Source organism: Panthera pardus, unplaced genomic scaffold, assembly GCF_024362965.1.
Source record: "Panthera pardus isolate Hobbes unplaced genomic scaffold, ASM2436296v1 HiC_scaffold_2, whole genome shotgun sequence".
NCBI lineage: Eukaryota > Metazoa > Chordata > Mammalia > Carnivora > Felidae > Panthera > Panthera pardus.
The window spans coordinates 75,292,370-75,317,720 of NW_026526765.1; the positions used below are offsets into that span (position 1 = coordinate 75,292,370).

General features: G+C 35.4%; 2 protein-coding genes across 29 annotated transcripts in view; one reads left to right on the forward strand and one right to left on the reverse strand.

Moving 5' to 3' along the window:
- Window positions 1–4,599, reverse strand: part of PPIP5K2 (diphosphoinositol pentakisphosphate kinase 2) — a 72,582-nt gene extending 67,983 nt beyond the window's left edge. For 15 of the 21 annotated variants that reach the window (XM_019450581.2, XM_019450573.2, XM_019450562.2 and 12 more), the window contains exons 1-2: window positions 4,359–4,598; window positions 488–841 (exon numbers count right to left, since the gene is read on the reverse strand). In XM_019450581.2, coding sequence (XP_019306126.1) covers window positions 488–601 — 114 coding nt within the window. In that variant the 5' untranslated portion in view covers window positions 602–841; window positions 4,359–4,598. Of the gene's footprint in view, window positions 1–487; window positions 842–3,457; window positions 3,538–4,358 lie in introns of all 21 variants that reach the window. The other 6 variants (XM_053907170.1, XM_053907168.1, XM_053907169.1 and 3 more) reach the window with 2 other exon arrangements.
- Window positions 4,600–4,682: 83 nt separating this feature from the next.
- Window positions 4,683–25,351, forward strand: part of GIN1 (gypsy retrotransposon integrase 1) — a 79,276-nt gene continuing 58,607 nt past the window's right edge. For 5 of the 8 annotated variants that reach the window (XM_053907177.1, XM_053907180.1, XM_053907178.1 and 2 more), the window contains exons 1-7: window positions 4,758–4,778; window positions 12,932–13,077; window positions 14,378–14,571; window positions 16,366–16,671; window positions 19,454–19,645; window positions 19,745–19,927; window positions 20,661–20,946. In XM_053907177.1, the coding sequence (XP_053763152.1) occupies window positions 12,936–13,077; window positions 14,378–14,571; window positions 16,366–16,671; window positions 19,454–19,645; window positions 19,745–19,927; window positions 20,661–20,946 (1,303 nt within the window). In that variant the 5' untranslated portion in view covers window positions 4,758–4,778; window positions 12,932–12,935. Of the gene's footprint in view, window positions 4,779–12,931; window positions 13,078–14,377; window positions 14,572–16,365; window positions 16,672–19,453; window positions 19,646–19,744; window positions 19,928–20,660; window positions 20,947–25,351 lie in introns of those variants that run through there. The other 3 variants (XM_019450609.2, XM_053907182.1, XM_053907183.1) reach the window with 3 other exon arrangements.

Genomic DNA, 25,351 nt, shown 5'->3' on the forward strand with positions numbered 1-25,351 from the left:
ACAGTTACAGGCTTCTGAATAGTTAATACATAAGGCTATCTGAGTCAAGCACCACTTGTATTGACAACATGACAAACTTAACGAAGCTAAGAAGTCCTTCTTTGTAACTTTAAAATGATTTCCTTCAACTTACTTCTTTCTCTTGACATGTTTTTTAGGTACTTCTACATACAAGAAATCCTTTTGGTTTATGGCCCTATTCTTTTTGCCATGTTTTCAACTGAGTCTTGTGTCACGCTAGGCATACCAGTGAAAGACACTAGAATAAGCATCATTAAACAACTTAGAACTCTGACTCCTGATTGGATTTCTTGATGCAACATAGATTCAATAATGTTGTAATGAAACATGCTGTTTTAGTGCAAAAGACTTCCAACAAATTACTATGTGCAAAAATGGCTTCACAATTTAGACAGTAATAATTCACTTTAACAGTGATGAGTAAGAAGTCTATACTGTACTGGTCTTCTCTCACCAAACAACTTACAGAGTCATCCTCTTCCTCCTCATCTTCATCTGCATGGTGGAAGAAATGTCGATAATTTCCTGAATTTATTTCTGTATCTTCAGGCCCAACAAAGAACCTGGGGGCTTCACTCATTTTTATTTCATTTGATATAGATATAAAGCACTATACTAAAATTGCTTTTAAATAAACCATTCTCTCTCTACTATACAAGGTCTGTTGCAGCTTGTTTTTGCTTTTACAATCACTTGAAATTGTGATGACAGTTAGCTGGCAAATGTTCTTCTGTTCTCAGATATCATTGCTTCATTTGTTGATGAAGTTTAAAAGAGAGAGGCTTAGTGCTTCAGTGAGTCGATGCAACAATCTTTCTACCTAAAATACAATGAAAAAATTAATTTTGGAGACTGTACTTCAAAAACATTCATGTAAAAGTAAAATGATACTTGTAAAATCATTACCAGTAATTTGATGCATACCTTCAAATACAAAGACATTTTCTTCCATGATATTAAAAAATTAGGCATTGATATTCAATAATCTACATTTTAACAATTCAGCACTGATTCAAAAATAACAAAAAGACAGTAACAAAAATACACAGTAAATTCTTTAAGTCCAAAAATATCTAATAAGTGAGAAAATTATTCAAATTATAACAAAATTCCATTAAAAGCTGAATTCCTTTGCAACACAGTTCAGTAATATCTGAATAGATCAGATCAATATCTGGGGGAAAAAAACCCCAGATAAAATGCAATGTAAATTTAAAACCCATTGACAACTATAAATCAATTTGAAAACTCATTAAATCAATTTTTAAAAGGTTTTAACTTGAAAGTTCAACTTGCAAACGAGGCTTTTTTTTATTTTTATCTTTTTTAGGGAACAAAACCTTTCTGCATTCTAGTCTCAAAAAATATCAATAAAACGAGAGTAAAGAAAATATTTCATTTTAACAGCAGCTTTTGAAGTTTTAGAAGTCAAAAATTCTTTGGCTGAACTAATAAAAATCTATGGATTCTCTCCTCAAAAAAAAAAAATGTACAAGTGTAACAAATTCTGCAAAAATTTTATGTGATTGACACCCAAGCTTTCCACATAAACAGATGTCTATCAACATCAGTTCAAAAAATCTCATGTAACAGTGACATCTCAAAATATTCTTCACCAAAGTTGTTGACATGTACTTGTTTCTTGGTCACATTAAAACTAATTACTTACCAAGATGAAACTATATATCAAATAATTCATTGGATTACTGGTAATATAATAAATTATTTGATCAAATATTCTTAAGAGTTGGGAGTGTATGTTAGATAAAAAACTGTAAGGTGTAACTCCAAAACTCTTATTTCTAAAGATGTAATTCTAGTTTAATTGGTGGCTCCCTATTAAATACTGAAACCCTAGTGTACCTAGGCAGGCTTCATTGTATCCAATTTTCAAATTAAAATTGCATGGTGTTATGAAATTTAAAACAGTTTGTGATTAAAAAAGGTAGAAATACTTGTTCAAAAGACAAATGCTACTCAACTCCGATTTATAAATTGGAAAGTACCATGCTACTAAAGTATCGACACTTAAGGAAGTGGTTCTCAAACTTCATCATACATCAGAATCACCAGGAGGGCTTGTTAAAATACTAAAGTCTCAAAGTGGGAGCCAATACTCTGCATTTTTAAAATTCCATGGTGATGCTGATGCTGCTGGACTGGTAATCACACTTTGAGAACCACTGCTCTAAGAGCGCCTGGATGGCTTAGTCTAATAAGTGTCAGATTCTAGATTTCAGCTCAGGTCATGATCTCACGACCCCAAGGAGGGATTCTCTTTCTCCCTCTCTCTCTGCCCCCTCCCCTGCTCAGGTTCCCACTTGCTCGTGCTCTCTCAAAAGAAATCAACTTTTTTAAAAAGGAGAGAGAACCATTGTTCTAGACTTTGACAAAAGTGGGTTAGAAAGCTTTTTCTAATAGTTGTTCAGATCCGTATCCATAACTAAGTTACTGAAACTCTCTAGCCACCATCTGTAAACTGTGATAAATTTAATAAATTATTTTGAAAACTAAATGCCAAAGCAGCAATTTAGCACAGGGTAAACATTTAGTAAATGTGAGGTGTTTCTTTTATTGGCTTTTATAATTAAAAAAGAGATTCCTGATCTAACTTAACTGGCACAGAACAAAGACAAACAATTTAGTTTAGAATGTACCTATTTACTGCCCTTGCAATGAAGCCACAGAAACTCCTCTTTGCCACTGCTTCTGCTGGAGACCTCATTACGTTTTCTAGTCTTACCACACTGCTTCAGACTGTCATGAACACTACTGCCTGGAATAAATACTCATCTTCTCCCCAAATTTAAGCTACTTAATCCTTAAAATGACAACTTGGATCATCCATCAGTCCTATGTAGTGTACAGAAGTCCGTCTTTCTTGAGGACCCTCAGCTCTTAATTGCTCAGTCTAAATAGACACATGACCAATTTTCCTGAAACCCCAAAAGCATTTTCCAGATGGAAACATTGCTGTGAATGGTGACAATGCTGCTGTCAACGCTAAGTGTAATATCCTCACAACTACCATGAAAGTCATAGGAGTTTAAAACCCAAAATGGCAAGATTTGACTGGACAACTCTGAACCTTCTGCATGTCAGTTTAATCACTCGCTTTAAAAAACCCACGCTATCGTCAGTATTTTGGTTTCTAAACTATTTACTTCTGCATCAGAACAAGGAAGCTCCATGAGGACAGAGATCATTTCGTCAGACATAAATAGGCACACTGAACTTGTTTTTAATGAATACTTTCAACCACTTAAAATGTTAGTGAAGTAACTGGAAGCAACGAAGCACAATGGTAAGACAATAGTAACAGTCAATAATACAGATTTTGGAACCTGAAAAATCTGGTTTCTAACAGAGGTTCAAACGTTTACTAGTAGCAAAAGTTTATTAGGACGAGTTAAGTGACCTCTCCAAGCCTCAGTACCTACCTCTGGAAAATGAGACGAATAATCTAACATACATCATGGAATTGTTGAGAAGTACATGAGAACATATGTAAATCACCTGGCACACATAAGAACTCAGTCAATGGCGGCTATCTTTAATATTTAATCTGCCTGAAACAAAAACTGTATTTTTCATTGAAGAATTTTCAACAGCAAAACAATACCCTATCCCAGCGTCGGGCAAGGATGCTAGGTGCTAAAGCCAGCCATGCTTCCTACTTCCCCAGCTAAGCCTTCCAGCACACTAGATCAAGACAAGTATCACCCATAAGAATTCAAAGGTCGCAAACTGCCAGAAGTCGTCCATAAACTAGTAAATGTGATACAATGGTCGCCACCCTCGTTCCTTCTCCCTCCAAGCGCGCGAGGTGCAACAATCGAACTCATTAGGTGAGGGAGAGACCTGCAGCCTCCGTTTTTATTCTGGAAAGCTGCAACGCAAGGGCCTTTTTGTTCTCTTGAAGTGGGGGTGCAGGCGGCGAGAAACGGGGCAAAGACTGAAAACAAAAACAGCGATCTCGACCCACAGCAGTCCCCAAACTCGAGGCTGCCTACTTTGGTGGAGCGAGCCCACAGGCTAGAGTACCAGCTTAGGCGCTCGGCAGTTCCCTTCTGGCTGGGCTGAAATCTCGTGTATCTCAAACCCAAGAAATAAAAAAGGGACGCAATAGAAGAGAAGAAGAAATCCAGACGCGAAAAGCGCCTCAGGGCTATAGTGTCACTCCTTCCTCGCCCACGCTGCCTTTTGCTCTGGCACACGCCCCTGGGAAGAGCGCGTGTCTGGGCTCCGCAACGCGCAGGAGACAAAGCAACTGCCCAGCAGCGGCCTCGGTGACCGGGTTCGGCAACTCGGTTCTCCTCCGGTCCCGGAATCCTCACCTGCCACCGCTGCAGTAGCCACGCGAGCTGCAGGAGATAGCCGAGCCCACTCGGGCTTCGGTTTCCCCTTTAATGCCGGAGACAGGAGTGAGGTGTTCGTCAAAAGACTACAGCTGTTAGGTAGGACGTCGGTCTCCTCTCTACAGTAGCAGATGAAGGGCCACGCAGAGGTTCTGCAAAGCACTACACCACCTCCCTTATCTCGGTCGCGCCTCTCCCCGCCCGCCTCGGGTCTCACCAAGAAATCTCACCGGGCGGAACGATTTCCGGCAATTGCCAAACAGTCCGCACGGCCCTCATAAGCACACACCTCTTAAAGACACCGGTAGTTCCGCTTCCGGCAGCACCAGATAAGTCGCGAGAGGAAGCTTAAATCCTGTCGTTTGCTTTTAGGACCACTTTCGGTGAGTGGTCGTCCCGGTATGCTTTGTTATGTCTGATGATTTTTAAAGTGAGGCATCACCTGACAGTAATTTCAAAACCATTTCTATCGACTAGTTTAAGAAAGGGTTTAATTGACTGTGGAGATTGCGCAGGCGCTCTTGGGGCGAGAGGGCCTTGCTTGGGCGTTACGGCGTCCCGCGGCCGCTGAGTGGAAAAGGGGCGAGTTTTGTTGTCAGGCGTGGGGAGGTGCCTAGTCTGTGTAACCGAGTTTTACTTGATGGTCTTCCTGCTTTTGTTAAATTTAGCTGGACCTTGCCCTGAAGAATTGATTAACGAGCCATTAAGCCTCCCTGGAAATGCTCTCTAATAGTTAAAATAGCGTCCGAGAGTCAGAGCAGGTTCAAAAATTGACCGTGGCAGTTGGCTGACATGAACGAAGTCTCCCTACTTACTTTATCATAGTTGCCATTTAATCTGAAATATTCGCCTTTCGCCCCAAATTACAATCTCCTGTGGCGGTGGGAGACGCGAATTCAAGGGACAATCTTGTCCCGTAGTTCTAAAGGCAAAGTACACACTTTTTTTCTGTGGACTTTTCCTTTAAATGAGCTTTTCTGAACTAAAGTGGAGAAATAATTTTCAAAATGGAAATTCACTTATCACATGTGGCTTCATGTGTATGCATATAGGGATGAAGGCATTTTTTTGTTAAAACCAATTTATAGGTTGAATCAGATTAGAAGTGCCTGGTGTAATTAGATTTCCCAGTCTTTAACATTACATAAAATTATGCATTTCCTTTTGTCAGAGATTAAAGTAGACCAACGCAGAAGTAAAAATAATGATCACAAGTTCACATGTTCATTGAAATGTTACAGATTTTAAGTTTTTAAGGTGGAACACATGCATTTAACAACTTTTTGGAGGCTTAAATTGGTAGCCTTGATGGGTTTTGTCCAATCCTAATTTTATTTAAAGTGATACTTAACCACTTCATTTTATTGCACACAAAATAAAATGATTAAAGGAATTAAGTAATAAGTATTTACACAGGTACTTACTGATTTTATTTGACGTTGTATCAGGGACGTTGTATCAGTGTTAAAGCTCAACCAAGTTTGATCCTGACAGTTCCTCTTGCAAAATTAGAAGTTGTAGTCAGCCACCTTCACCTCCTTTTCTCATTCCTACTTTTTTTAATACACAAATTCTTAAAAATAAGAACATATTTAAAGAAGTCCTAAACTTCATTTTTATAACTTAAACCACTTAATTCTATCCTGTAAACGATACCTTCATTCAGCATTTGGGTATAGGAAGATATTTAGGTTTGTTCTAATATTACAGTTTAAAGCCATTTTCTTTATATTCACTACTCAATTGGATGGTTTCTAGGGATCACATGGTGAGTGTACTTTGACAAGAAAAAACTACTGGTTCTTTGAGTTACTCTTGTGTATAAATGCCAATTAAAAAAAAAATTAATGTTTATTTATTTTTGACAGAGAGAGAGAGACAGAGCCTGAGCAGGGGAGGGGCAGAGTGAGAGAGGGACACAGAATCAGAAGCAGGCTCCAGGTTCCGAGCTGCCAGCACAGAGCCTGACGCGGGGCTGGAACTCACAAACTGTGAGATCATGACCTGAGCCGAAGTCGGCCGCTTAACCGACTGAGCCACCCAGGTGCCCCTATAAATGCCAAATATTAACAGCAAACTTTAACCTAACTTACACGATTTTCCTTTCTGTGAACTGATTTTTCTTAAGTATTTAAGCTTGTGAACCCCATTAGACTATAAACTCATTATAATGTATTAAATAACTCTTGAGTCTTCTGGGTTTTGATGTTAGCATTACAACAAACAAACATTGCCATAAAACATTAATCACCATAAGTGAAGAGACAAGATTTTCAATCTTTTTACTTGTAAGGAAAGCTTTTGAGAAAAGAAAGTGTTCTTTACTACTTTGAACAGCTTGATGTGGCTGATAATAGTGAAATGTTTTAACAGTAATTGTATATTGCTTGACTATTTGCAAAGGACTTTCCAAGTCTTTTCAATCTCATTGATCCTGATATTTATGAAGAAGGAGGGATAAGTATTATTTTCTTTTTTCATATGTGGATACTGAGACTTAGGTACTTAGGTAGCTCTTACACTAGAAATTCTGACCCCTAAAAGTCTTGACTTCTTTGACACACCCTTCTTGGAGTGTGATAGATATGCAAGTGAAGTATTGTTTTCCTAAGTGAAATAACAATTATCTTTGGAACATGTGCCCTTTTTTTTTTTTTTTTTTCTAATTCAGTGCTATCTTTCCTATGAGGAAGAGCAAATAATTCTTTATTCATTTACAAATAGTTGAATGTCCATTGTGTCCCAAACCATGTGAAATGATTAAAAATTAATATCGCTTTCTCATATATAACCTGAATTATTAATTAAAAAGTATTTTATAAGTTTTCTAGCAGAGGCCTGGGCCAAGAATTATTAAATCTGAGGACAATAATTCAGTTATTAGTGTAGCAGGGGAAAAAAAGCCAACGGGAAATTTGAAGCAACATAGAACAGGCTGCAAATGCCTAGTGCTTGCACTTACTGTGTTGCTTTGTACAAATTGGATAATGTCTGTGAACCTCTATTTTCTTATCTATGAAGTAGATATACAACTAGTACCTACTTGACAGGATGTTGAGAGGATCATCACAGTAAAGCACTGTATAAATGTTTGCAATTTTTAAAAATTGCTTTTGCAGTTATTTAGAGAATTCTCCTTTAAAAAAAAAATTGTTCCCTGTTCCTGTAGTTCCTATAGTTTTGGCTTTTCTGGATATTGTATAAAACAGTAGCATATAGTGTGTAGCCTTTTGTGTCTCACTTTTTTTACTTAGCATAATGATTTTTGAGATTCATCCTTATTATTAAGTAGATTTTCAGTTTGTTCCTTATCGATGTTCCTTATCAATTCCATCATATGGATCTACCATAATTTGTTTACCCATTCATCCACTGATGAACATTTGGTTCATTTTCAGATTTTAGCTGTTAGGAATAAAGCTTCCGGAAACAGTCACATATACATTTTTGTATGAACATATAATTTCTCTTTAGTTAAAACTGTTTTCAAACATGTTTACACCATTTTTTATTCTCACCAGCAATGCTCTGTACCCTTTGTAGTGCTTAGTATTGTCAGGTTTTGTTTCTTTTTTGTTGTTTTTTGCCATTTTGATGGATGTGTAGTAGTATCTTAGTTTTTATTTGTATTTTTTTAATTGTCTAATTGTGTTGAACATGTTTTCACCTGTTTACTTGCAAGTCATCTTTAATGAAATGTCTGTTCAATCTTTTGCCCATTTTTTAGTTGGATTGATCATTACCTTACTGAGATTTGAGAGTTCTTTTCAAATTCTGGACATAAGTTCTTTATTATATATGTGTACTACAAATATTTTCTCTCAGCTGAGATTGCTGTTTTCGTAAAATTTAAATTATTTCTTTTATGGATGGTTCTTTTTATTTGCTCTCTGGAAATCATAGCTAATGTAAGCTCACCAAGATTTACTTTTTTGTTGACTTCTAGCAGTTCTGTAGTTTTAGGTTTTACATTTAGGTCTATGACCCATTGGGATTGCTTTTTACACATGGTGCAAGTTATGAATTGAGGTTCATCTTTTTTCATATGGGTGCTTAGTTGTTCTAGCATCATTTGTTGTAAATATTATCCTTTCTCTATTGAATTTCTTGGCATCTTTGTCAGAAATTAATTTACCATTTCTTTGTGGTTGTTTCTGGACACTATTCTGTTCCATAGATCTTTGGCTATCGTTTTCTGATACCACAGTCTTGATTACTATAGATTAAAGGAAGTCTTGAAACCAGGTAATGTGAAATTCTTCAACTATATCCGTGTTTTTTGAACTTGTTTTAACTATTCTAAGTCTTTTGGTTTTTGAACTTGTTTTAACTATTCTAAGTCTTTTTGATTTTCTATTTAACTTTAGAATCAGCCTGTCAGTTTGTACAAAAGAGCTGGCTGGGTTTCTGATTGTGTTGCATTGATTTTGTAGATCACTTTGAGGAGAACTGACATCTTAGGAAGTTTACCCAGCTTTTTCTCATTATTAGGATGGGAAGGGCTCTTGTTCCAGCATTCTAGATTCTAAGACAGAAGCTTCTGTGGGGATTTTTTAATGCTATTTCAGAAAGGAATAATGTATTTCCATTGTTGAATATTATAATTTACCAATTTCTATCTAAATTAACCACCTGAAGTTATTTTCCTTATCTGGAAAGTGTGAGATTGAATCATAATCTCTGGCCTTCCTTTTAGTGGTAACCTACTGTGTTCTACAGTCAAAGATCTAATTTTTACATTTGCCATGTGGTATATTTAATTTTTCAAAAATTTATTCATATTTCCTTACTTCTTGAAAATTAAATTTACTTTTAGTATCCTTTTCTATATTTGTGTGATACCAGAGAATAGAAATATGAAATATAGTAAGCCTTCTGTTAATAAAATTGGTCTTTCACATTAGAAACCCTTATTTCAATGAACTTTTTTTTCTGGAAGCTAGAAACACGTATCACCAAGAAAGGTGTATGTTTTAAAAGTGTAAAAATTAACTTTGAAAGAGAAAATGAAATAAGAAATCTTATTCTTCTATGAAATTAGCTCTTGCTTTTTTTTTTCTTTATTTGGAAAGTGCTTAGAGAACAGAAATAAGAGATTGACCTAATAGGTGCTTTCTGTCATATACTTATAGAACTTAGTATTAACATTGATATCTGCCAGGTTTCTTTGGTTCCAGTTAAACATTTGACAAAAACTTTCAGTCTGTACCTCTGATGAACCTATAATTAAAAAAAAATTTTTTTTAATGTCTATTTTTGAGAGAGACAGAGACAGAATGCGAGTGGGTTAGGAGCAGAGAGAGAGGGAGACACAGAATCCGAAGCAGGCTCCAGGCTCTGAGCTGTCAGCACAGAGCCTGACTTGGGGCTCCAACTCACAAGCTGGGAGACCATGACCTGAGTCGAAGTTGGACACTACTGACTGAGCCACCCAGGCGCCCATGAACCTATAATTAATAAATATCAGTGTTCTGGGGTACCTGGGTGACTCAGTCAGTTAAGCGTCTGACTTCAGCTCAGGTCATGATATTACTGTTTGTGAGTTCAAGCCCCGTGTCGGGCTCTGTGCTGACAGCTCAGATCCTGGAGCCTGCTTTGGATTCTGTTGTCTCCCACTCTCTCAGCGCCTCCCCTACTCATGCTCTGTTTCTCTCTCTCTCTCTCAAATAAGTAAACATTTAAAAAAGAAAAAAAAGAACTCACACAACAACCGAAATAAATAAATATATATATATATATATATATATATATAAAATCAGTGTTCTCAGTCTACAGCCTTTCCTTAACATCTAGATATTTAACTCAATAAATCTAGTTTGTATTTACTTGTTAAATGCTTTAACTTGCGGTTCTCAAATTGTGTGCCAAAGCTTTCCTGGACATCATAGTTAATTGACAGGATGCCATGGAATATTTTAAGCTTTCAAAGAAGCACAGCTGTACTCAACATCTATCAGATCTCTTGTGGACTACTAGTCTGAGGTAGTTCACAGTTTCAACATATGGTCACACTACATTGCTTTCTTGATATCTTCGCAAAACTGGTTTTTTAGATGGTTGCTGTGGTAATAAAGCAAATACTGCATGAAAATCAATGTGGAAGAGGAAATGAGGCCAGCAGGGTCTAATCTGATTGCAAGCTTTGAGAAATTTGTACACTGACTAGCAGGTACATGCATGCCATTATAAGTAATTGTAATTATGTAAGAATAAAATAAAAAGATTATTTTATTCTGCTTATATGTATTTTTCAAGTGGTTTCTCAGTTTTTAGGGCTTAAAGTTCTTTATATATGCTGAGTATGAGTCCTTTGTTAGATATATGTATTAAAAATATCTTCTCCCAGTCTGTGGATTAACTTTCCTTTCCTCTTGAACAGGCTTTGATTTTGATGAAGTGCAATTTGTTATAATTTTTTTCTTTTAAGAATAGTGATTTTTGTGTCCTGTTTAAGCAGTCTTTACATATCCCAAGGTTTTGAAGATCTTCCTATATTTTCTCCAGAAACTTTATAACTTACCTTTCATATTTAGGTTTGTGACTTATCTGGAATTAAGTTTGTGGAAGATGTAAGTAGTTAAGATTCATCCCCCCCCCCCCCCCCCCCCGTACATATAGCAGATATTTCCAGCATCATTTATTGAAAAGGCTTCCTCTTCCCCCCTTTGTATTTATTTATGCCTTTGTTGTACATTGATTGTATACATGTGGATCTAATTCTGGACTCCTTGTTCTGTTCCAGTGACGTATTTGTCCATCCTTATGCCAATACTTCACTGTTGTATTAACTATAGTTTCATAGTAAGTCTTAAAACCTGATCCATTCATTTTTGATATTTTTTAGAAACTGTAATAAGTTACATTTGTTTGATTTTGGGATATAGCTATCTGTTATAAAATGAAAAATGCATATACTTAGTATTTAGTTGAAAGTGAATAAACTTAGAACAAACTGTTTTATAATACATTACAGAGATAATTAACTTGTTTTTTAGGTTATGAGAGGACAGAATTAGCTTTGCAGAAACTTTGCTTTCAAAAATGGCTTATAGTTCATGCTAACCCAAGATTAAAAGATGTTATAAATGTACTGATATCTTCACTGGAAGTTATGAAAAGATCAGAAACATAGTTATTGAATGTGGAAAGTGATATATCATAGGGGAAGACACTTAATAGGCTATTTAAGCCATGGGTTCCTAGGCACACTCTATTCTTTTTTGTTCTAACATTCTCTCTGCAGTAGCATTCTCTTGTAGCCTCCTCCCTAGATTTTCTAGTGGTCAGTAAACATCCGTATTATTTTTAGAAATAAAAACTTTATGTATTTGTATCAGAGCCCTGGTAGGAAATAGAAGATACATTTTACTGGGAATTTGAAGAAAATTTAACGAAGCTCCTCTATAAAGACATAAGAACAGGGTACGGGAAATCAACATGGAACCTGGAGATTAGTAACAGGAAATAAGGATGGCATAGTACCTCTGAATTAACAAGAAGAAATGATGTTATAGACTTCTAATGAGAACTAGAGACATGGAGGATGGGCTACTCAACAGGAGCTGTAGTTATAGAAGGTTGCAGCCTAAACCAAGGAAGGACCTGTGAAACGAATATCCTGACTTCTTCTCCATTCTGATTTGCCTGCTGGTACCTCCCATTGGACAAGTCTAATCAGAAAACTATAAATGTAGTCTGTAAGGGTCAGTCTCTTTGGGCACAGTAGCAGGGAAAGAAAGGCCAAAAATTGATCTGGATTGATGAGAGTGGTGGCACACCCAATACTCTGCACAGAATAATTCCTTTTAGCTGAAAATATGAAAGACAAGGTCTTTTTTTTTCTTTTGAATTTAGTGATTTTCCATATAATTTATGATCTAAAATAGACACATTTTATTTTGTTTTAATTTTGCCAGTGCACCCAGAGTTTTCTTTATAACATAAAGTATGTACAGGACCAAAAATCATTTCTCTTCAAGAAAAAGCAGCTTAGATGCAGTTCAGAAGAGCATATGATGAGATCTAGCATAGCTAAATATATTCTTTTTCATTTATCATTTGAACATTTCCAAAATCTCATAAATTATTTGGATAGGCTTTGTTTTTGCATTTCCCAATGACCATAAATATATTTAGGAATAATATAAAACTATTTCTGCCTTTTATAACCTATCATGTATTTAAATGTCACATAACAACCATCTTAAATAAGTGACATTTCAATTGATGGTAGTGAGAGACTTGAAGCAAAACTTTTAGAATTGTACTTGTTTATTTTCTTTTTTCCCATTATGTGGAAAATTTTCAGCATTTATTCTCACATGGAAAGAGACAAGATAATGTGTCATGATGTATCTCAAAAATAGCTTTTGAATATTTTAGTTCATATACGTCACACAGTTCCTTTTCTGTACTATAATTATCTCCGTCACAGATAATATCCCGGGAATGTTCAATTCATATGTAAGCAGAAATATGACAGCAGCCTGCACTGAAATAGCAACTGCACAAGCTTATCATTTAAGTTATATCTTTAAATATCTTTTACCTAGGTTCATGATGGTCCGTAGTGGAAAAAATGGTGACCTTCATCTTAAGCAGATTGCGTATTATAAACGAACTGGTGAATATCATCCAACTACGCTAGCAAGTGAGAGGAGTGGCATAAGAAGAGCAGCAAAAAAATTTATCTTCAGAGGTAACATTAATGCCCTACATCTTAAGTGAAAAGTTAATATAGATGCTTTTCCATGTGTGTTCTCTGTGGAGTCCTGAGAATTTCTGCAGTAACTGGTTGTTGCTTAACAGTTACCAGTGTAATTGATGATGCCACTCACTCAAAAGCAAAATAAAAATGACACTGAAGCTAACTGAATGCCAGCAAGCATGAAAAGGCCATTTTAAATCATAGACCGAAAATGATACCATGAAAAATTAAACACTCACCTAAATTAACCTTGCCTGCTTTTGTTCTCAGGTGGTTCCAACTTTAATGACACTTTCTACCACTTATGTCACTATTAATGAAGAGCTTAATTGATGCTAATATGAAAGTGTTGACGTTAACTTTTCTTGCTATATTTATTCCTGTGGTCTCCCCCTGCCATCAGATATTCTCAGGATCACATTCATTTTTGGACACCTAATCCCCCTGAATGGAATGAATATTTGAAAGGCAGTAGAATCTTTATGTTGAAAGATTATGATAATTTTTCTCTTTCTCCTCTTCACAGGGAAGAGAAGTTTTGAGTTGAAATAAGCTGGTAGTCACCAGATAAATGAATGAATGTTGGTGCTATTAATGGGAGTTTTGTCTATAGGTAGAAAATCAGACTTCCTTAAAAGCGGGTCATGAAGACTATAAAATAATAAATAAACACCTCCTCTTATCTCTCTGTGTATAACCCTTCCTATAATTCCTCTACACTTAGTAAGGACACGTTTTACTTTTTGGTAAAGTTAGGATTCATTCATTTATTTATTTAATCATTTATGCAACAAATGTTTACCAAGTTCCTACTGTGTGCCAGTCACATGTTAGGTTGAGGATAATACATTGATGAATAAATTAGATGAGGTTCCTGCTCTTAAGTTGCTTACCTTCTAATTCAAGTAAGGAATGTTCCACTCAGCATATAGTTAATTAAGCACATTAGTAACTTGATGCTGTATTTTGGAGTTTTTTTCCAGTTTGAGTACTCCCATGAAAAGATAATTTTATACTTCTGTGGTTATTACATGTTTTGGTGAGCAAGCTAGCTCCACTGGTATAGTTACAAAATTACAGCAACTGGTGCTCCTCCTATGTATCTAGTAAGTTTAGCAGCTGAAAACCTTTCAGACTGCATGTATTCATTACAAATAAATATGCTATCTTAGAGGGAAAAAAAGAGTAAAAAAAAAAAACGTAACGGCTTGAAGATAAGGCTGTGATTATTTTAAAACTATATTGGTCTCTAAAAATTGCAATTATATCTTTTTGGCATTATTTATTCTAGAAAAAAAGCTGTTTTATGTTGGAAAAGACAGAAAACAAAATCGTTTGGTGATTGTTTCAGAAGAAGAAAAAAAGAAAGTCCTAAGAGAATGCCATGAAAATGACACTGGAGCTCATCATGGCATATCCAGGACCCTTACTCTAGTGGAATCCAGTTATTATTGGACTTCTGTGACCAATGATGTCAAACAGTGGGTATGGCTTATGTATTAAGAATTTCTTAGGGGTACCTGGGTGGCTCAGTCGGTAAGTGTCCGATTCTTGATTTTGGGTCAGGTCATGATATCACAGTTGTGAGATCGAGCCCCACAGTAGGCTCCTCACTGGCGTGGAGCCTGCCTAAGATTCTCTCCTTCTCTCTCTGTCCCTTTCCCACTTGTGCATGCACGAGAATATTTTAAATAATGTCTTTGTAGTAGATATCCAAAATTCTTTATTGCTCCAGATTTATTCTAGATATTACCTCTTATTAAGCACTTTTTGTATGGTAGTTTTTGTACAAAAACATTTAAAAGGAGTTTTACTTCCCATCAAAATTCTCCTTTAAAATCACTAAAGTATAATTTGAACTAAAACATTATTTAAACATTTGAAAAATAGCATATTTAAATAGATTATTTAGAACCAGGTTTTCATCATTCAACTCTTGTATAGGCAGAATTCAAATGGGGCTGAAATTCTTTTGACTAAATGATTACCTCTCTGATGGCAATCATGTGATCGTTTCTTGAGAGGAGACTATGTTCATAAGTCAGATCCATTGTATGCTCTCATCTTTTGTGCATATTTCATCTTGATATAGAAAATATCAAATATGGTAGATACCCCAAATCAACTAAAGGTAAAATCAGGTTGCAAAATAATGAAATTCGTCTGAGTTTTGTAACTTTATGACCTATTAAACCTTCAACTTCTTCTTATAGGAAATTCATCTAGGAATTGTGGTATTCTTACTGGTAGGTCATCTGATTCCTACTGTTTCTAGTGTACTTTATATGATGAATGGTAGGAATTCCTTGGTACGTATATGAGATCCCTTTAATAATTATAATAGTACATTGAAAAGATTGTCATTTCAGGTATAAAAAATTAAACCAACTAACTAAAAATCATTTATGAGTTATCAGTTTGTAGTCTATGCATATATTCTAAGACCTCAGTAATAGTATTTGCCTTTATAACCTGCCACACATTACTTTATTCAGTGAAATATTTGCCAAATCTTTATCATTTGAGAATGGATATGATTTTTGGAAATAATCAGAGGTTATTATGAAAACTAGTATATAAGTTGGAAGATAAGACTTTTGATTAAAAGTAACTGTAATGCAAAGACAGTTTATAAAATTTTGTTCACAAGTTGGTTTAAAAGAAGTTTCCTAAGTGGAATTCTAGAAATATGTTGAGCAGTGGCAGCATCCATATGTTAATCAATTCTCATCCCACTTACGTAAAAACCTCCATGACAGCATGGGCTTTGCTTTTGGTCTTTCTATTTTCTTGAGACCTCGAGGGATTTCTGGCATCTGTAAGTATTGTTTGAATAAAATTATGTTTTAATAAATATTGTTGGAATAGATTAATGACTACATTTATTAGAATGATAACTTTAAAAGAAAAAATCTTTTGATTATAGAAATTATTGTATATTCAGCTACTGACTTCAAATTTTAACAAATTTGATATAAGAAATTTGTTTGAAGATTTATTCATTTAATAAATATATATTGAATATAAACTATTGTTCCATGTGAATAAGACCTGTTAAGGTAGTCCTTGGATTGTAATAACAAGTAATATTTTGCTTATTATTCTAAATAGAAGGTTTTATTCTATTCTGAGAATAGTCTAAAAGTTTCTCTTTCAGAACACAAAGTACCAGTTAACCATTTTAAAGTTCAGATTTATAAGACTGGTATTATGTTGACTATATTAACATCTGTATTTCATTTCTTTTTTTTTTTTTTTTACTGTGTGCCTATTTTATAGGTATATGCTTGTCAGCATTGCCAAGTGGCAAAAAATACAGTTATTCTAGCTCCTAAACAGCACTTTCTCAAGGTGGAGAATCCATGGAGTATAGTTACTGTTGATCTGATGGGCCCATTTCATACAAGCATCAGAAGTCACGTGTATGCTATAATCATGACAGATTTGTTCACAAAATGGGTTGTGATTTTGCCTCTCTGTGATGTTTCACCATCAGAAGTTTCTAAAGCTATTATCAATATATTTTTCTTATATGGACCACCACAGAAAATAATAATGGACCAAAGAGAGGAGTTCATTCATGAGGTAAGATAAATAACTTATATCTAAGAGCATATTTTACTTACCTTTCAGTAAGTAATGAAAAGTAACTAATGAAAAGCCTCACCCTAAGTGCATATAGTGCTTAGAGATAATAATAATAACACTGTGAAGCTATTATGAATCACCAGTTTTTCCAGTTATGTTTAAAGTCATGTGATAATCCAGGAGTTTGGAAATTTTACCAAAGGTATCAGTAAATGTTTATAAGCCTCTTTTGTGAGGTTTAATAGCAAAAAACTAAAACTCACAGAAGATTGAGAAAATTTGTTCTTTTTGCTGTGATTTCAGTGGTTTAAATATTACTGAGAGAACATAATGGTGACAAAATGTAATGTTTTCTTTTCCAGAAAATACATAGAAAACACTGCTAAAGTGTTGAAATAATATTAGAATATTACAGTGTGGATGAATACAATGTGTGTGTGTGTATTACACAGTTGGATGAAAATACAGATGTTTTAATAAAATGCACGAACTTTTTCTAAGTCTCTGAAGGAAAGACAATAAACATTGTCAAAGGAAAATCTGCTTCTTTGATTTTAAAGATAGGTCTTAAGGAAAACCAAAATTATAACCATTAATAGAATGTCTTGTTGATGGAAGAAAAAAGGCTCTTGGGGTAAGGATATCAGGATAGCATCCCACAAATGAATTCACTGGATCATTCCTAGACAACTTATTGAAACAAAGTTGTCTGACCCTTTTCCAGAGGTCAGTCATTTAAAGCCATTGATTATAACCTCAGATTGAGGCTATCCCAAATGATACCAATTCTCTGGGATTTCTCTCTTTCTCTGTCTCTTTCTCCCTCTCTCCTTCCTCCCCACCCAATGTGGGGCTCAGACTTAAAACCCTGAAATCAAGAGTCGCATGCTGTACCCACTGAGCCATGTGGGTGCCCCTCTAGGATTTCTTCTAAATTACTTTTGAATTAAAAGGAGGCAGCCTAAATTAGTACATATATTAGCTAGGAACTCTATTAGCTACAAGTAAGAGAATAAGGTGCTATCCTGATATCCTTACCCCAAGTAAGGTACAAGAGAGTACCCCTCTCTTCTCTTGGCTGTCCAAGGTTGGAAGGGTAACTCTGAATGTCATTGGGGACCCATGCTTCTAGTATTATGTTCCATCATCTTTGAGATGTGACTCTCAATCTTATGTTCATGACATGGCTGCCAGAGCCCTTGCCACAAAGTCTGTGTTTCAGACAGAAGAAATGGGTAGGACAACAGACCAAAAAAGCTAGTACCATCTGAGTCTGCCCAGCAACTTCCATTTACAGCTCTTTGGGCCAGAACTATATCACATGACTACCCCTACCTGCACAGCAGCTTGGGAAATATGATTTTGTTTTTGTTGGGTTTTTTTTCCTAATTTATTAGCTTTACCTTTTTAGTTACTATGATACTTGTCTTCTTACAATTAAGCAACAAGAATATAGTTTTTCAAAAGACAGGTTTATTAATCAAACATTTACCCAGTTAAGAATAATAAAACATAGTCCGAGGCATAAGGTAGGAAAAGTAAGTTGTTTCACATTTTATAGACTTACTGTTAGAAGTTTTCTAAACTCATTTTGGCTTTTGTTAGGTCCTGCAGATAATAAAATAACCACAACAATAATAGTAACATTACAAGTTATAAAGTACTTAGTAGTTGCCAAGAACTGTTTTAGGTGCTTTACAAACATCTACTCCTATAATGCTCAAGAGTCCTGGGTAGGATTTTCCTCATTCTACAGATGAGGAAAGTGAGTACACAGAAGTTTGGTTACTTGTCAAAGTCACATAGCTATTAACCAGATTATGTGACTTTGTGTTTTTTTGAGAAATTGTTTGCTGAATTAAAATGTTACATGAACTCAGGGTTAGTGTTAAATTCTATTCTTTGATTTCCTTGCTGTATGTGTATGTTTAGCAAGGCACTTAGCCTCCCAAAGCTTCAACTTCTTATCTGTAAAATGGAGTTAATGATAACTTATGATTGTTCTAAGCTAATGTAAAGCATTTAGTGTACTGACCACATAATGACTCAATAAATAGTCATTGCTGTTTTTAATACAATATGTATGCTTTTATATAGAACGGCTACGATCAGTGAAAAAGGCAAGATTCAAATTCTTTTGAAACCTTTCAGTCAGTGGAAGAGTAAAATACAAACTTTATTATTTCTTTAATTTTTTAATTCTTATATTCTCAAATTAGGTAACATACAATGTAGTCTAGGTTTCAGGACTAGGACCCAGCAATTCATCTCTTACATATGACATCCAATGCTCATCCCGAAGAGGGCCCTCCTTAATGCTCATCACCCAGTTAACCCACTCCCTCACCCTCCCACCCCTATCAGCCCTCAGTTTGGTCTCTGTATTTAAAAGTCTCTTATGGTTTTCTTCCCTCTCTGTTTTTATCTTATTTTTCCTTCTCTTTCCCTATGTTCATCTGTTAAATTTCTCAAATTCCACGAGTGAAATCCTTTGATATCTGCCTTTCTCGACTGACTTACTTCGCTTAGCATGATACTCTCCAGTTCCATCCATGTTGTTGCAAATGGCAAGATTTCATTCTTTCTCATTGCCAAGTAGTATTCCATTGTATGTATATATACCACATCTTCTTTATCCATTCATTAGTTGATGGACATTTGGGCTCTGCATATTTTGGCTACTGTTGATAGTGCTGCTATAAACATTGGGGTGCATGTGGCCCTTTGAATCAGCATAAAATACAAATTTTAAAGTCAACTTTGTTTATATATTTTTCAGATCAATGTTGAACTATGTGGATTGTTTGGCACAAAGCAAATTGTAATTTCTCACGCCTCCCAAGCTGTTTATCGAACTGAAAGTACATCTAGCACAATCAAAGCATTTCTTTGTAAACACTGTGCTGACCACCCAAACAACTGGGATGATCACCTATCAGCCATTTCATTTGCCTTCAATGTAACTCACTTGGTGTGTGTCTTTTTATACTTTTTATAATTCCTCACTTTTGAGTGATGACTGTTTCTTGCTATGTAATTTATTACAAATTGTTTATTTTCGTTAAAATAGGAACCTACTAAAAATACACCATATTTTCAAATGTTTAATCGAAATCCTTATATGCCTGAGACTTCAGATATTCTTCATGAAGTGGATGGTGATGATACAAGTATGTTTGCCAAAATTCTAGGTGCAGTTAAAGAAGCTGATAAATTATCAAAAATGGAGAATAAGACAGCATCAGGACGACAGGTGATTCTATTTAATAGAAAACTCTATAATCTAAAAATCCATAAGGCAATTTAAAAAATTTTGGCATACACATACATACACACGGAGGTACGCACACATCCATAAGCATATATATAATATACTAAGCCAAATTTTTTTCTGTTAAATTCTGTTTGTCTTGATAAAACAGTATGCTTATTAGCTATAAAATCTTGAGAGACCGGGGCGCCTGGGTGTCTCGGTTGAGTGTCCAGCCTTGGCTCAGGTCATGATCTCACCATTTGTGAGTTTGAGCCCCGCGTCAGGCTCTGTACTGACAGCCCAGAGCCTGGAGCTTGCTTCAGATTCTGTGTCCCCCTCTCTCTCCGCCCCACCCCTGCTTGTGCTCTGTCTCTCTCTCTCTGTCTTTCAAAAATGAATAAATGTAAAAAAAATTTTTTTTAAAAATCATGAGAGACAATAATAGGAGAACCTTGTATTTTGGTATCAAGTAGAGCTGAACTCAGATTTCTGGTCTTGTTGCTTTCCAGTTGTTTGATTTGGGCCAATGGCTTAACCAATCTCAGTTTAACTTCTTTGTGAAGTTAGGGTATTAATGATACTGGTTTTGAAATATTTTAAGATTCAAATGGGATTCATACCCACTTTGTAGTAGTATCTCAGTAAAATAACCATTTTGTTATTATCTGCATTTACCTTCAAGATACTATAGCTCTTTCATTCCTTTGTTCTCTTTTTTATTTTGCTATTGTAGGTGGAGAACAACAATTTTGAGGAACTGAATAAAAGCAAAGTCATTGTTAAAAAGAAACCAAAGCAGTTAAATCCATTTCATCTAAAAGTAGGTCATGAAGTTTTACGACAAAGGAAGAATTGGTGGAAGGATGGTCGTTTCCAGTCTGAATGGGTTGGTCCTTGTGTCATAGACTATATTACCGAAAGTGGATGTGCTGTTCTGAGAGACAACACTGGGACTAGACTTAAAAGACCTATCAAAATGTCCCACCTTAAGCCCTATGTAAGAGAGTCCAGTGAACAAGGTAAACATCTGTCATTTATCTGAATTTTTACTCTTTGAATGAGGAGAGAACTTAAAAATAATATAAGAATCCCCCGACCCTGGCCTAAACTCCTTCTCTTAGTTAGGTTTTCTTTCCCCTTCCCATTTTTATAAAATGTGGTATAGTTTTAGATACCAGGTATTCTGTTTTATTAGAATGTCTCTTCTGAAACTGTCAGGCTTGGAAGAAATTTTATTTTGATTTCTAGTTTACTTTTCATACATTTGCCCCACAGTTCACATAGGAGATGCTGTACCTATTTCACAGAAGGAAGAATTAATACCTTTTCTATTTTTACTTTCACAATATTTTACTTGTCACTTTGTGCCTTGTTTAGCATCAGAAAATATCAACTAAGATAAATAATGCCAGAACCAACCGTACTAACCATAATTCTGTGAGATAAATACACTAGGGAACTTTAAAAAAAAAAGTGATTAATTTGTAATGTTGCACCATAGTCAGGTCATGATGGATGCAAGGAGGGTGCAGAGTAGGGTGTAGTCAGAATGCTTTAAGGTACTGTCAGAAGAGGTGATAGCCTTTTGACAGCAAGGTTATACTTGCCCCCAAATGTGGTTTTGAACAGTCAGGATGATATCCTGATTTCTTTAACTCTTCCGTTCAGAGATTAAGAGATAAGTGACATTTTGCCATGGCTTTCAGATTAAATCCCACTTTCTCCAGCCTATTTTAACTGCTCCCTACAGATTCTCTTGGGTGGATAACTGACAGGGAGTGAATTGGTACCTCATCCAGTTAATTTTGCTTTTCCTATAAAGCAGTATTCTTTGAATATGAATAACAAAGGAAGATAATACAGTACCAGGCTTAAGTGAATATTATAAGAGCAATAATAGACTATTTATGTTTACCCTAGTTTTTTAGGATAAAAAAGGCCTTGGAGGCTGCTCAAGAATAGTTTAGCTTTGCTTCCGATCTGGGTTACAACTCTCATGTTTAAAATTCTTAGCACCTTTCCTTCTGCTTATGACAGCCTAATTGCTCTATTAGTAAACTTACCTTGGACTCTTCTAATTCTGAAATCTCACAGTACTCATTCTCTTTCTTGGAAGGTCGGCGCTTTCATTCCTTGTACCTCTTCTCAGTACTGAGTTCCCTTCATGATTTGTCTTATGCAAATTAAGTAGGAAAAAAACTGATTATACAGGTACATGTTGTCCTTTTTTCTCTAGCATGATTTTCTCCCTAGTCTCAGCATTCAGGACTTGCTCCCTTCTAATGTGTAAACCTTCCTTAATTAATACAAAATTTACATTGAAAATGTTGCTATATCAGGATCTGTTTCAACATTTTACAGTTTGCTGTTACCAAAGACTTTCTCAGAAAGGAGGCCAAACATTTTGCTACTCCTGCATATTTCAGAATCCAATTGAGGAGAACAGTTTCTAAACAGAGGCAGTCTAATTTTTGCCTCATGCTCGAATTCTCTGCTGATATTTCTTCCAGTAATATAAAAGAAATTACAATTTTAGTACTAGTGTACATATAAGAAACCTGAGATAAATGGGTAAAATTGTTTTTTCTTGTTAATCAAAGGACGTGTGGTCTGGCCATCCTGGAATCTGGTTCTTGATTACTCTTTGTTTCTTATTTTGTGTTTCTTTTTCTTTTCTTTTCTTTTCATTTTTTTCTTAGATTCAAAATAAATGTGATTTCTGCCATCTTTTTCTTCAGTATCACACATTTTCTTGAAAATCTTTAATTCAAAAGCTGATTTTAAAGAGTCCTTGAGCTGAATGTGAAGCAAACTAAATGTCTTTGAATGACTTAAATCCTTTTCTTTCATTTGACATAAATTTGAAAGAGGTATAGCCTCTGCACTTATCATTGCTGTGCACTGTCTGTCTGCACTTATCATTGCTACCCTTACCAGCCATGAGATCTCGTAGCTGTTTTAAAGACTCACTGTCCAAAGCAGATAAGCTTCTGTTGCCAACTTCTTATCCATTCTTATCTAGAACATGAGGGAACACATTCAGTACTAGGTCTACAATATTTCTCATTGCTATTTTTAGCAACCCTATGTCATTTTGTTTAGTAGTTCAATGTCAGGTACCTTTTCAAGACTAATTATTTTAACAAGAAGTTTTATGACATTCCATACTATCTTTTTGTGATCATAATGTTCCCTTTGAAAGGAAAAATGTTACTGACTCCTTATCGTATCCAACATACATTTTGAGTAGTTTTATTTTGTTTTGGGTGGAAGTTGTGATAGATATCTGTCTGCTGATTGCCCTTCACAATTTATGAAATGGTCTTCATTATTTTGTAAGTTTCCTTTTCCTGCCATAACAAATTACCATAAATTTAGTGGTTTAAAATGCACATCTTACAATTCAGTATCTTAGAATGCCAAGATAATTTTTCTTGGGCTAAAGCCAAATGTTGGCAGGGCTGTGTTCCTTTCTGGAAACTCTAGAAGAGAACCTATTTCTTTGCCTTTCCCACCTTTGAGGGGCTGCCCACCTCGTGTGGGTTGTGGTCTCCTGCCTCTCCAGAGCCAGCAATGGCTGGTAGAGTCCTTCTCAGGTCACAGGCACTGCAACTTCTCTCTTCCTCCCCCTTCCACATTTAAGGACCATGTTCTTGAGGCCACCTGGATAGTACAGGATAATCTCCCTATTTTAGGGTCAGCTGGTTAACAACCTTAATTCTGTCACTTCTCTAATTTTCCTTTGTCATGTAAGGTAATATAAGTACAGGTTCAGGGAGTTTTTGGTACATGGACATCTTTAGGGGCCCATTATTCTCCCAACCACAATTATGGTCTACAGTCAGGAAACAAAACTAACCTTAGTTCTTTATTGTCAAGCCCATGATTTTTATTGTTAATGTAATTCATCCACAGAACCTCCCTTTGTCTGGGCTCCTAGTTGTATAATCTCTAAATCAAGAGTCCTTCAGTTCTCTGTTGTTAGTATTGCTTATCTATTATAGTGACAATTATGTAGTATCAAATTATAATTATTGTTATTTTATCATAAGGAAGGATATACTAGTGTGGCAATACATTCTAATACTTTTAGGATTATCAGGCCATATATAGAATTAGTCTGGTCACCTCTTTTCAGAATAAGAAAATTATTTTAAAACCATGTATTTTTCTGTTTGAAGAAACAAATTAAACCGAATTATGCGGACTTTTTTGAGACTTTAATTTTAACTTATTTTTCTTCTTAGGGAAATCTAAAAATTTGTTTCTTTTATTTTTTTACCGCTTAAAACTATATAAGGTGGGGTGCCTGGGTGGCTCAGTTGGTTAAGCGTCCCACTTGATTTCAGCTGAGGTCATGATCTCATGGTTTCTGAGTTCAAGCCCCATGTCAGGCTCCATGCTGATTCTCATTCTCATTCTCTCTCATTCTCTCTCTCCCTCCCTCCCTCCCTCCCCCACCTCTCCCTGCCCACCCCCTCCCCCCCCCCCTGCTTTCTTGCTGTCTCTTAAAATAAAAATAAACTTAAAAAAAAAAACCAAAAACTGAGTAAGGAAAAGTATGTCAAACTGCTGGTAACACCTTACCTCTTTTTGTGAGAAACTAAAGACCTAATTATTCAGTCTGGTCAAAACTGAAATAATGCTTTTCAGCAAACAGATGTCATAATGATAACTAAATTAACAGAATGAGAAAAGAAAAATTAAGTAAAGTTTATCATGTAATGTGACTGAATTGAAAATGTTTTAATATTGTATGTTTACCTCTCTATCTTGGGGGTAAAAACTTAATTTCTTCTTTTTTAATATCCCTAACTCAGGATTATTCTACATCAGTACCATCCAGTAGATATATATAAAATGCAAAAATTATTTAATAGTGTAATTTTAAATTTTCTAGTAGTCACATTAAAGTAGAAAGAATAAAGTAGAAAGAAACAGGTGAAAATAATTTTAATAATATATTTGATATAACCCAGTGTATCTAATTATTATTATTTAATCATGTGAGTAGGGCCTGATTGAAAGTCTCTTTCAGGTAATTTTTGGTAATTTGTTTTGAAGTTAAAGAGCATTTCTGGGGCGCCTGGGTGGCGCAGTCGGTTAAGCCTCCGACTTCAGCCAGGTCACGATCTCGCGGCCCGTGAGTTCGAGCCCCGCGTCAGGCTCTGGGCTGATGGCTCGGAGCCTGGAGCCTGTTTCCGATTCTGTGTCTCCCTCTCTCTCTGCCCCTCCCCCGTTCATGCTCTGTCTCTCTCTGTCCCAAAAATAAATAAAAAACGTTGAAAAAAAAAAAATTTAAAAAAAGAGCATTTCTGTTAGCTCCAGTAGGTTTAGACCATAGTAGGAGTTGAAACATATTTGACCTTTCTGAATGAATGAGAATTTTGTTTTTTTTCTTACACAAACAAGGCTTGAAATCTC